This window comes from Polistes fuscatus, unplaced genomic scaffold (genome assembly GCF_010416935.1).
Source record: "Polistes fuscatus isolate 324 unplaced genomic scaffold, CU_Pfus_HIC Scaffold1, whole genome shotgun sequence".
Taxonomy (NCBI): Eukaryota; Metazoa; Arthropoda; class Insecta; order Hymenoptera; family Vespidae; genus Polistes; species Polistes fuscatus.
In genome coordinates, this window is record NW_025112997.1 from 17,220,933 (window position 1) to 17,234,559 (window position 13,627).

General features: G+C 27.2%; 1 protein-coding gene across 1 annotated transcript in view; it reads left to right on the top strand.

Moving 5' to 3' along the window:
- Positions 1-13,627, top strand: part of LOC122526120 (filamin-A-like) — a 46,641-nt gene that overhangs the window by 1,022 nt on the left and 31,992 nt on the right. Inside the window, 3 exon segments of the mRNA XM_043649307.1 lie at positions 10,213-10,562; positions 11,259-11,386; positions 12,116-12,130. Of these exon segments, the coding sequence (XP_043505242.1) occupies positions 10,213-10,562; positions 11,259-11,386; positions 12,116-12,130 (493 nt within the window).

Genomic DNA, 13,627 nt, shown 5'->3' on the forward strand with positions numbered 1-13,627 from the left:
CTTATTATTCTTCGGGTAATATTTCAATGATAATGTCTTACAAATTATCTATAATTTATATGTACAAACATATTTATCTATCTTTTCCTTTTCCTCCTCTGTCCCTATCTCTCTCTCTCTCTTTCCATTCTTCTCTCTTTATCTTTCTATTAGATTCGTGTGTTAGTTTGAAAACAAAAGTAATATGTAAATACACATAGAGATTATCGTATCTTCAAATGTTATGATTTCAACGTAAACCAAGTTACTTATATTTTCTTACTGATCATTTCTATTACATACGTAAACAAACATCCATCGTTAATTATTATTTAAAATGTGATATCGTTTGATCGTTAGTTGGCGTTGGGTAATGCGTATTTAATAGCTCGGAATTTATTCTCTCGGATTTATTGGCTTTGACATTGATATTGTGATTTGTACAGACGACGACGACGACGGCGCGTCTCTGCAGCAGAACAACCACAGATATATTATAGAAATATATATATATATATATATATATATATATATATATATATATATTCTTAAGTTGTATCGCGAAATTTTTATAAGTGATTTTTTGTTTTATTACTATCGGTGATTGGAGAGGTATTTTTGTGTGGTTAATCAAATTCTTTCCTTATCTCGCGTGCGTGAGTCGATGTTTAAAAAAAGAACAATTATTTTTCAACGACGTATACTACACCTCTGGTATGTTTTTTCGTTCGTTTTTTCTTTCTTTTTTTCTTCTTTTTTTTTTTATACTTTTATCATTTTGTACGATTAATTAGATTCGAGAGAGGGATCATCGAACACCAAACGATGCAAAATTCGAGACCAGTCGTCAGCAAGAATTCCTCCTCCTTTAGCCCGGAACAATTTGGTTGAGTCGTCGAATTTCTACGATTTCAATTGCGAATCGTTTCTCCTTTCGTAATTTGATTACACGCACGCACGCAGCAGCGTTTATCGGTTCTAACGATTTTCGAGTGATATTATAAACGTAATTAGAAACATGTATCAACAAAACGTATCTTCTATATTGACGTTAGTCCTTGTTACTACGGTTTATACATCTGTAATATTTACAGTATTATATTTTTCAATATTATATTATTATTTTGTAATTTAATATAAATATTATATTTCTGTGAGATAGATTTTCTCATTTTCATTTGTCGGCCATTTGAGATTTATCATTAATATTTTTTTATAATCATTATTTTAATATAACAGATCTATTATTATGAATATTTAAATGATTAATAAATAATTCATTACATTAATAGATAGCTATACAAACAGATAACACTATACAAACAATTCAAACAATATTTCTACAATGAGTCACTGAAGTATTTTAAATTGAAAAATTAATTAATTATAAAAAAAATATATTTTTATAATCATGATTTTAATATAACAGATCTATTATTATGAATATTTAAATGATTAAGAAATAATTCATTACATTAATAGATAGCTATACAAACAGATAACACTATACAAACAATTCAAACAATATTTCTACAATGAGTCACTGAAGTATTTTAAATTGATATAAATGATAATTAAATTGATTTCACTATAATAGTTGCACCAATACACGAGATATAATATAACAAATATAATTATTATTATTTTTCTAATACTTAATTGATACTTCTTAATATCTTATAACGCTTGTTATAAACGATTAATCTCTTGTGAAATCAATTTGGTTATCATTAAAGTCAAATGAAATTTCTTACTTTAAAATACCTTTTTTGTAATAAAATTTAAAAATAAAATAATCTTAACATATGTTTCTGTTTATAAAAGAATTTAAATAATATTACAATACAAATAAATATTAATTGTTTAACACTAACATTAACAATACGAATACTTATGTGGACTTATCATATATATGTACATATAAAATTATTATTGTATATCGTATGCACGAAACATATACATACACATATCTTACTTGGATTTCTTGATCACCGTCGTTTAGACACGTAATACCGACATAATTTGTTATCATATCAAAACCACTTTATTACGTCATCGTCATCAGCGGTAGCAATAGCAACAGCAGTAGCAAGAACATCACGTTCACTTCTCGCCCTTGATATTTATTCACACATATATATATATACACACACACATATACGTTTTATCTAAACGTTCAAATCTTATTTTCGAATGTACATCTATAATTCATCTGTTCGATTTTAATCGAATATGATAAAATTTCGAAATCAATCACACACACATACACACACACACATACATACGTTGATTGATTTTTAACTATGACGTAATAGTTTGACCTCTTTATAAACGAAGAAAAGAATTTTACCGTTAATTAAGTATGCGAAGACACTACTTCGTTTGCAAGGATAAATATATTCTACGTTCTGGCGCCAGAAACTAATTCATCATTCTATACCATGGAATATATTATTCGGAACACAACCATAATTGCTTAAGATTAGTCATCTGCTCGTTATCGCGTTAAAAAGAAAAAACAAAAAGAAGAACAGTAGCTTTAATATCATAAAGTTTGTCATTAATTATTATAATTCTTATATTGATTACTATTAGTAATCATTGAAATCATCTTCTTCTTCTCGTTGTGTCGTTGTCGTCGTCATAGTCGTATTTCTCGTCTTACGGTCAGAAGATAGAAATTTTTCGAAGAAATTTTTTTCAATCCTGTCATTGGTAAAGAGTGACGTGTGGGACGACGAGTAACGTTGTTAGAGTATGACGTCATTTCAGAAGATTCTACGAGAATCACGAGCTCTCGGCCAATCAACGAAATTTTCTTCGTCGATCATCTTTTCGTTCGAGTAAAAAAGAAAAAAGAGAAAAAGAGAAAAAGTCGTCTTTTCGTAGATTTCTTTTTTATCGACAATACAATTCACAATTTCTTCTGCTTGGTAACGAATAATCGGATCGTTAAATTTACCTTTAAAACATAGATAAGAATTTCATTAGTATGTATTATAGTATGTGCATAATATACGTACCTCTTTATATGTAAAAGCTAAATGTGAGATTAAGATTAATTAAGTCTCGTTTAAAATACTATTCGGTGTTTCTTTTCTTTTCTTTTTCTTTTCTTTTTAATCGTTATTAGATATTTAAATACGTAAAGATTATTGTTGATCGAACGAGTCAAAATAACAAACAAACAATCAAACAAGCAAATAAAGAAAGAAAAAAATAAGATAATAATAATTTATTTAATTTTGTATTTTTTGTATTGAAGGTTTTTTTTTATTTGTATAATTTTTTGTAGTCCATTGTAATTAACAAAATTGTCAATGTAACAGGAGCTTCGATAGGTTTCACGTAGATAAAAAGAATGTAATAATCATACATGTATATATATGTTTATCGAATAAGTCAGAAAAAGAAAAAAATCTATAGAAAATGGATTTATTTTGTTTTGTTTTTATGTTTTTTTTCTTTGTATAAAATTTCTTTCTTTTTTTTTTTTTTATTATAACAATAAAATGTACACCACGAAGAAATGTTAATTCGTACAAGCGTTATAAACATTGAAGAATTTTTTTCGATAGAAAATTAATTTCTCTCTCATATTTTATATAATTTTTATTATAGAAATTTTTCGCATTAATGAAAGAAAAAAAACAACAAAAACAAACAAAACAAAAGATTTATAATTTGTACGTATGCACATAAAAAAATAAATAAATAAATAAATAAAATGTAAGAATAATAAGTTCATAAAACGAGTCAAAAAAAAAGAAGAAAAAAAAAATACGAAACAATAATCGAAATTTTCTCGAATGGAATAAAAAAAAACAAAAACAAAAAAAATAAAAATATTTTATATTCGTTATCAAATTCGCTCGATACAATTTTCCTTTTTAAGGGGGAAAAAAAATCAAAAGAAAAAATGTTGGAAGCAAAGAAGAGCTTTGATTTATCTCGTACATACTTAGAAACATATATACACACATATACATACATACATATACGTGTATATACGTAAAAGATCAATCTCTTGCTTTCAAGCCAGTAAAAGAGCAGAGAAGAGAAAAGAGAATGAGAGAGAGACAGAGATAGAGAACCTCTTGTGAGTTCATCGAGCTCGTCGAATCAATGACGGCGTTGTAATTAACGCGTTCGTGATCGTGATTGCGTTTGAGAGTAACACGTGTGTCCTCGTGTCGATCTAAATTTCGATCCTCGATCTTCGATCTTTCACTGCGAATAAAAAAAATCACACTTTTGTATATAATATTCGAATTTCTTTTTTTTTTTTGTCGTTCTTCTCGAACCCACGAGAGAGACGATCTTTCCTCCTTTTTCTTCTTCTTCTTCCTTCGCATCCATTCCACTGGAAAGAATTTACGCTGCAACTCCTCAGGAGGAGGAGGGTGGGCGGGGGGAGGGAAGGGGTCCGACTGACTCGCTGCTGACCTTCTTCCTCCTCTTATTTCTTTTTTTTTTTCTTTTTGGTTGTCTTTATCTTTCTCATTCGTTCCTTTCTTTTTCCTCGTCTGTAACACACGCGTATTTGATGATGGCAGGTGTAGACAGTGACGTCATCGGTGTCCCAAGGGATTACCTCATCGTTCAAATCGTACGTTTTATAAACGCACGAAGAGTTCTTACTTTCAATTTTCTTTCTCTTTTTATTCTTATATCCCTGTTACTTGTTAGAATCATTCCAGCTCCGTTCTTCGTAATTTTTTTTTATTTACTTTTTCTCTTTTCTTCTTCTTCTTCTTATTTTTCCTTCTTTCTCTCTTTCGTGTTCGTTCACGTTAACAAAAGTTAAAGAAGAAGGGAAGAGAGAGAAAGTGAGAGAATCAAATACGATGTTTTACTTTGAACTTGAACCCACCCATTAACACGGACCACTGGGCTTAAATGTCCTTAGTTTTTTATTATTTTTATTATTATTATTATTATTATTATATACTTCAGGCTTCTGTGTGTTACGACAGAAGTTATATTTATCCGTGACGTTGACGTGCTTTCCTATAAGACATTTTTTTGTCGATAGGTTGCAAGTATTAAATACCTCCATTTTATTATTTGTATATATGTGTATGTGTGTATGTATGTGTGTGTGGTTTCGTGTCTAGTACAAATATATTTTATTTTATTATATATTTCTTAACAAATAATATTATAGTTATATTTTAGTTATTTGTTTAATTATTAATATATAATCAATATATAAATTTTATTATTTGTATATATGTGTATGTGTGTATGTATGTGTGTGATTTTGTGTGTAGTACAAATATATTTTATTTTATTATATATTTGTTAACAGATAATATTATAGTTATATTTTAGTTATTTGTTTAATTATTAATAGTCAATCTTGTCCAATGAGATTAGAAATAATATAAAAAATTAAAATAAACAGTACATGTCGGGATACAGTTCAAAGATCACTGATTCAACATACTATTCAACATATGAATTTTTAAATGCTTTTTCGTAAATTAAAGAGGATAGAATAATATCGATTAAGATGTTATAGAAAAGAGAGAGAGAGACAGACTATGAGATTAAATTTACGCTGGAAATTTCGTCCTATTATAATTAATTCAATCATGTGACAAAGTATGATTAGGTATATGATAGCGTCAGAAGATTATTTTATTTTCAAATCGTAACGCAACATTGAATATTCACAGCTAAGACAGGACAACGTTTGTTTTTTTTTTCTTTTTTTTTTTTTAATTCAGTTCGAATTGGAATAAATAATACAAAAAAAAATTATTTCAAAAACATATTGTTTATCTCAATGCTTTTAGTAGATGTAGAATAATATATTCTAGGATTCCGTGAAATACAATTTGCAGATCATTATTTTTAAACATACATATACAATTTTTTTTATATTTTTTCTTTTTTTATCATTGCATAATATATCACTTATATTATATAACAGTTTCAAAATGTGTAATATTTTTATAATATTGTACATTTTTTTCTTCTTGTTTTTTTAGTTCTTTTTTTTGTATCTTTCGAAATCAGATAGTTTCGTATCGTTATTATTACTATTATTATTATTATTATTATACGTAATTTTTATTCATATCTTTTTCTATCTTCTTACAATACGTATAATGTTATTTTATTTCTGTGTCAACGTTTGCTATTACAAAAGATTCGCCGACCATTTTTTGCACGAAAGTAGAATGCTTCATGAATAGAGAATATTTTAAAGCCGGCGGCGAAGGATCAACAAAACCAGACTCTCCCCGAACGCAACCAATTTTTTTTTTCTCCTTTTTTTTATTTCTTTTTCTTCTTCTTCTTCTTCTTCTTCTTCTTCTTCTTCTCCTTTCTCTCTTTCTCTTTCTATCGCAAACGAAAAGAAGACGTCCTTCTGGTTCTTCCTGGAATCCCTCTGCGCTTGATCCTAGGATTTTTATACTCGAGAGTTCTCATTCTTTAAACCACATATGCTTTTCTATCGATTATTTCTATACGTATTATTTTCTCACGTTATAAAAAAAAAGAAACTCAATTATATTAGTTATTTTTATAGAATTTTGTTTTTGAATTTAATACAATAATTAATACCGAAATTAATAATTAAAAAAATATTCTATATAATTAATATATATAATGAATTTATTTTTATATATATTAAATATTAAATATTAAATATTATTGATATAAAAACAAAAATGATTAGAATGTTATTTATTCAGATACGAAATACCAAACATTCCCGATACAAAATACTTGAGTGTGTTATTTGATTAAATAAAAACAAAAATTCGACAAATTTTCAGCATCAAAATTCTAAATTAAAATTTATTATATATACATACACACACACACACACATACTTTTGCAAGTATTATTTAACCGAAACACATGCTCGTATATCGTTCAACATTTATTATCAAAATGTTTCAATAAATAACAAATATTAACAATATTTCAAAGTATCTTAGAAATTAGAAACTTATCGCGAGTCTACAGTCGAGGGAAGGAAAATAATGTTAGATAAATATTGAAAAAAAGAAAAAAATAAAACAACAAAATGAAAAATAAAAAAATAAGGAAGAAACAGGATCGAGTTGTAAGGTAAGCCGTCCCTAATCGTAAAAGCCTTCCCTTTCGTTTTATCGTGGAATGTGTGACGTCATTACGTCCACAGGATGTGGTCGAGAAAAATTCCTAGGTTAGAAAGCAGCGTGTATGCACTTTATTTGGCGCGAAAAATCATACTTTGCATTCTTATCGGATTGACCTTGACGAGATGTAGTCGTCTTATTCCAAATAATTTTGATAAATGGTACAAGCATTAAGGACAATATATTTAATACGCACTAACAGATACGAAATTTATTTTTTCTTCGAATTTAGTATATTTGGGGTTGTATTTTTGTTTTTGTTTTTTTTTTTCTTTTAAATTAATTTTTGTATTTTGATATTTTGAAAAAGTTTACTCGCATCGTAGTACATTAAGGTCATCGTCGAAACTGAAGGGTGAAGGGTGAAGGGTTAAGCCCTCGAAATCTTAGCTGCGTGTCATTGTTCCTTCTATAAGAAGAGTAATACGAGAATGCTTTAAAGAGTTGGAACAGATAGAAAGCGAAAAGGAGACGCTAAACGACTTCTTCTACTCTTGAAACTTACACCCATTGTCGACGTTTACTTGTTTGGATTATAGAAGAAAAATAAAAACCATTCCGCGTGGTATCAATTACTATGTCAAACGTTTTTATATATTTATATTATTATTATCTCGTATTTTTTTTACAATTAATTATTAAAAGTCGTTCTTGAAATTTTGTTAAAAAATCCTTTGTATAATTAATTTAATTTAATTAGATTTGTTGTAAGATTAAATTGTTGATATACTTTTTAATTTATTTATGATCATTCACAAATATTTTTCTTATTTTATTTATTTAAAATATTAAATATTAAATATTATAATATTTATTTTAAATAATTCTTATTTTATTGAATTAAATTTTAATAATTAAAAAAAAGTATATTAAGATGTCGTTTATTCGGATATAGAAGATGTTAAATATTTTTAATACAAAATATTATAATGTTTTGTTAATTTAAATATTAAATATTACAAATTTTTAATATAAAAATTCTAGATTTCAAATTTCCTTTTTATCATTTATTCATACATACATATGTTTAATTTTTTTCTTTATTTAAATATGAATTATTTAATAATTACGACAGGCAAATCAGTTCCGTAAGAACATTCGTAAATTAGATTAAACCATTGTTAACGTTTCTATATATATATATATATTATATCTATTAACATTAGTCGTTTCACAAATAATTTTAGAAAGATTGAACGAACCTAAGTTTCGTATACAACTATAAATATACGTATATATGAATACACAGTTGTAATAAATTCTTTTGTGTCTGTAAAATAGTTGCCAAATTTAATACATATATATACATATACATATTATTTTACAAGTTTATTTTTGAATTCGTTGACAATAGGAACGCGTACAAAATCTCACCGATGAATCAGGAACTTTAATTTCGGATTTACGTTCTCTTACAAGAAACGTCGAGTGATCACGTCGAGTGAGTGAGTAACTGAGTAACTGAGTGAGTGAATAAGTGAGTGACTGAGTGAGTGAGTGAGTGAGTGAGTGGGTCACGGGCTTTTGCGTTAGAAGAATCACGAATGAGAATTGCCGTCAAAATATTCATAAAATTCAGTAGTTTGGATCTACACGTATATAAATGTATCAACACACTTATACGTTTGTGTCTGTCAGCAACAGACAGGGGGGCAGGAGGGGGTAGGAGGGGGGAGAAGGGTTCTACTGATGGCCTTGACACACTTGGAGACCAAAAATCTTTCGAACATAATTAAGTTAGAGAAAGGATTCGAATAGGAAATGAGAATGAAAAAATATGAAAATGATGCTTCAATGATATATTTCTACGGTAAAAATTCAAAGTATTCCTTGCGTGTTATTATTGCACTTTATTAATGGGGGCCCTCTCTAACTATACTTAAGATCCGTTTAGAAAGGTTATCTTTTCCTTTTGATAGTTTCTTTTTTGTTTTTTTTTTTTACTTACTTAAAATCATTTATTTCTCTCAACCGACGTTTTTATTGCAGTCAATTGTAAGTTGCAGTTTCTTATTAAAATAATCTATCTGAGTCATCGGAGACTTATGGCGATTCCCTGTTTAAAACAGGCCAAACTTTGAATCCCGATATTACATTTATCAGTTTGCCAAATGTATACCTACGCTTCTTTGGCCAATGACAGAGATTTAACGTTAAGTTCGAAAATTCGAATTAATTTTCGCGAATCTTTGAGATTCGCCCAAAAAATTGTCTATCCGATTATTATTTACGAGCTTATTTTTTTCGGAACTCGTGATATTTTTCCCTTTTTTTTGTCATTTTTCAGTCAAGGAAATAAATATATTTTGTTTCATCTCGTTGTTCAGATAATTTCTACGTGTTTTTTTTTTCGTTCGATAACGAACATAGTAATGAGATACGATTTTTAACCGTTGACACGTTCGCGTATTATTGTTATTATTATTATTAGAATATCTTTTACCGATTGAAAAAAAATAAAAAATACGAGGAAAAACGAAGGAGAATCTTTTATTTCGAAAATAATTATCTACTTACACGCGTAGGCTCTCTCACTTTTTTTCTTTCTCTTTCTCTTTCTCTTTCACTTATGATTTCATCTAGGCGTGGTTAATTTGGATTCTTTTTTTCTTTTTTTTTTTCTTTTTCATCGAACAGAAGTTACGCAAGTTTATTCTCACGTTGCTCGATCATCTCGTTGTTATTTCTCATGATTAACATCTAACCAAGAGTCGTCGATACGGTGAAATAATTCATTCTAAAAATAGTTATTCTGTTATCGCGTTAATTATATTCTCAGTTTATTTCATTTTGTAGCTTATTAGGTAATTTCGTTTCTTCGTTCTATTTTAAATGGCTAATAAAAGACGCGTTTATTTTCTTTTTGCGAATTAATCGCAAATTTCAAACGAAAATTGTTTATCGTTTAAACTTTGTAACGTTGTTGGAAAAATTCTATGAAAATAAAAAAAAAAATTAAATTAAATTAAAATCAATCCCCAGAAATAATTTCGAAAACGAAAAAATAAGATAAAAACGAATAATTTATTTATATTTTTTCTTTTTTTTTTAAATAATAATTATCGAAACAATAAATGTATGAAATCTTTTACAGATTCGACGGACATCGTTGATTGCAAGTTGAAATTGATATTAGGATTAATATGGAAATTAATTCTACATTATTCGATATCGATGAAGATGTGGGACGAGGAAGATGGGGACAATTTCGACAAAGGAGCAACCCCCAAACAAAGATTGATGCATTGGGTACAATCAAAAGTACCCAATTTACCAATCACCAATTTCACTTCCGATTGGAATGACGGTAGAGCTGTTGGTGCTCTAGTTGATGCAGTTGCACCAGGTCTATGTCCGGATTGGCAGGATTGGAATCCGAATGATGCTGTACAAAATGCATCCGAGGCTATGGGTTTGGCTGATGATTGGCTCAACATACCACAGGTAATTATATCTAATAAAATTTATCTAATAAATATTATATCTAATTTCATGAACAAAAAAAAGATCGAGTTGCTGATGAAGTCCTCAATGAAAGGTACGAAACGTTCAACAAGATCAAAATAACTTTCAACAAGATTTTTTAACTCGTCCAATCTTCCTACGACACCTATTTTAATAATTTTATTTTCTAGACAGGATAAAAACCAATTTAAATTATATCTAATATTTCTAATAATTATATCTAATAAAATTTATATAATAAATACAAAATTATTATCTAATAAAATCTATCATTTTTTTTTTTTTTCATTTTTTTATCAATTTTGCAATATTTTTATCGGACGTTTCGTCATCTATCAAAACCAATTAAATTATATCTAATATTTCTAATAATTATATCTAATAAAATTTATATAATAAATACAAAATTATTATCTAATAAAATCTATCATTTTTTTTTCCTTCATTTTTTATCAATTTTGCAATATTTTTATCGGACGTTTCGTCATCTATCAAAACCAATTAAATTATATCTAATATTTCTAATAATTATATCTAAAAAAATTATATAATAAATACAAAATCATTATGTAATAAAATCTATCATTTTTTTTTTCTTCATTTTTTTATCAATTTTGCAATATTTTTATCGGACGTTCCGTGTTCTATTAATACGTTTTATTTTCTTTATCACAGTTGATAAAACCGGAAGAGATGGTTAACCCTAACATCGATGAGATGTCGATGATGACGTATCTTTCTCAATATCCCAACGCTAAATTGAAACAAGGTGCACCTTTGAGACCACGTACCAATCCCAACAGGTAAGAACCATGTTATTTCAATATAATGCGATTTCAAAGATTTTCTTTTTATTTTTTTATTTTTTTCTTCTTCTATTTCTTCTACTTTTTCTATCTTACATTTTGGGTGTATTGATTAGAGTGAGGAGTGTCACCTGATATGTTATTTTGGAATCCTCGATTCTATTTCTTGTTATTTCTCTCTCTCTCTGTCTCTCTATTTCTCTCTTTCTCTCTCTGTCTTTGTTTCAATTTATTTTTGTATTTTGTGATTTAGTTTCCTCAAGTGCATCTTTTTTTTTCTCTATACCTTTGATACACGTTTTTTGGTCTGAAACAATAAATCATATTTAAAGAAAATTTATTCAATAAAATAAATTGTTTAATATAATATCAATAATAATTATGAATAATTAACATAAGTATCGAACTGATGAAATAATTTCTAGACAAAAATTTATTATTTCTTTTTATACAGAATAATAATAATAATTGTCGAATTGTTTCAGATCAGAAATCGTGTTGGTTTATTTTTTTTAATTTCTTTTTCTTTCTCTCTCTCTTTCTCTCTTTCTCTCTTTATGGAAAGATACACGATAGTTTATTTGTATTTTATTTTATTATAAAATAAGTAGGTATAGTAGTAGATAATTATGAACGGTGTTAGACACAAAAAGTATTTAACAGATATTGGAATGAAAAAAAATGTGTCTCTAATTAATAAAAATTTATTTCATTTCTCGGTCGCAGCATCCCCCCTCCGCGGTAAGTTGCGCAGCAACAATTTCTTGACATGTATATATACATATATATATATACACACATACTATTTAAATATTTACACGTATTCATAAATTGACAAAACCAATTCGTAATTAGTTTTACGCAATTAATCAGCCCTCTTGCCTTTTTAGTTCGTGAAATTCAAATCTATCGAATCAACATTTATTATTATTATTATTATTATTATTATTATTATTTGTTGTTTTTTCATTATTCTCTGACGTATGTTCTAATTTCATAATTTTTACATTGGTAAACGAAACTTTTTTGTTTTACATTTAACATTTTTCCATTATTTTCTTTTCGACATTTGTGGTGGACCTTTTTTTTTCTTTTTTATTTATATTTATTTTCTTTTATGTTTTCATTTGATGTGTGACGTATTACGAGCTTTTAAATATTGTTTATGTAGAGCAGGGTTTCTCAAATTTTGTTGCTCAATTAAATAATTTCCCTTAACCCGAGCAAAAAATATTTTCTCGAAGCTGATTATTTTTTCTTTTTCACTGATATAAATTCATTCATAAATATAATCAAATTTGTTTAGAAATGATTGGCTTAGTAATATTATTATTATTATTATTATTATTTATTTATTTATTGGTTTAGAATTATTGGTTTAACACCCGCGTTTCCAGGAGAATTTGTTTTTATTTCTATTTAAATATTAAACTTTTCAAGATTCAAATTTTGAGAAATCCTGATCTGACGTTAATTGCGATAATAAACGCAATAAAATCTCGAACTTGGTGCGTTTAAATGTACGACAAATGTGTTTGTTTTTCGTGAGTTAAGGATAAACGTTTGCATATTGATTAACACAATTAACAAGCGATCGAAGATTAATTTGAAAAATAATAAACGAAAAGAAAAAAGAAAAATATTCTCGATTTTGTGGGATATAAAAATGTTGGAATTTGTACGAGAAAACTTTTTGACGTTTTTTTCAAGAATATAAACAAATAATATTTTATGTGTATTTATGGGGTATTACATTTGAATATCATAATGCATTTTACATACGTATTATATTTAATAGAATTCATTTGAATCCGTACGTGTGTAAAATTTCTCGTATTAGAAACTATCGACGGATATCTGTCGTCATGTTTACAAATCGTTTTATTAGGATGATTTCAATTGTCTCTCCCTTTTGTTTCTTATTTTTTTTTTCTTCTCTTTTTTATTTTTTTAATTTAATTTTTTACAATTCAATCGTAAGAAAAAAAGAAATAATGGTCTCCCGTGTTTCCTGTCGAGAAGGGTTATTTTGATTTATTACCTGGATAAAAAGTCGTAAATAAACCGATAAAAAAAGAAATGTATTTAACAAGATAAAAGTTTGATAAGACGAATGCCTACGATATCTCGAAATAAAATTAGCCGAAAGAAATTTTGAGGAAGAAATGTTGGTTCTCGTTGAAAAAGAAAGAAAAAAAATAAAAATAAAAATAAAACGTTAACAAAACGCTTGTAACC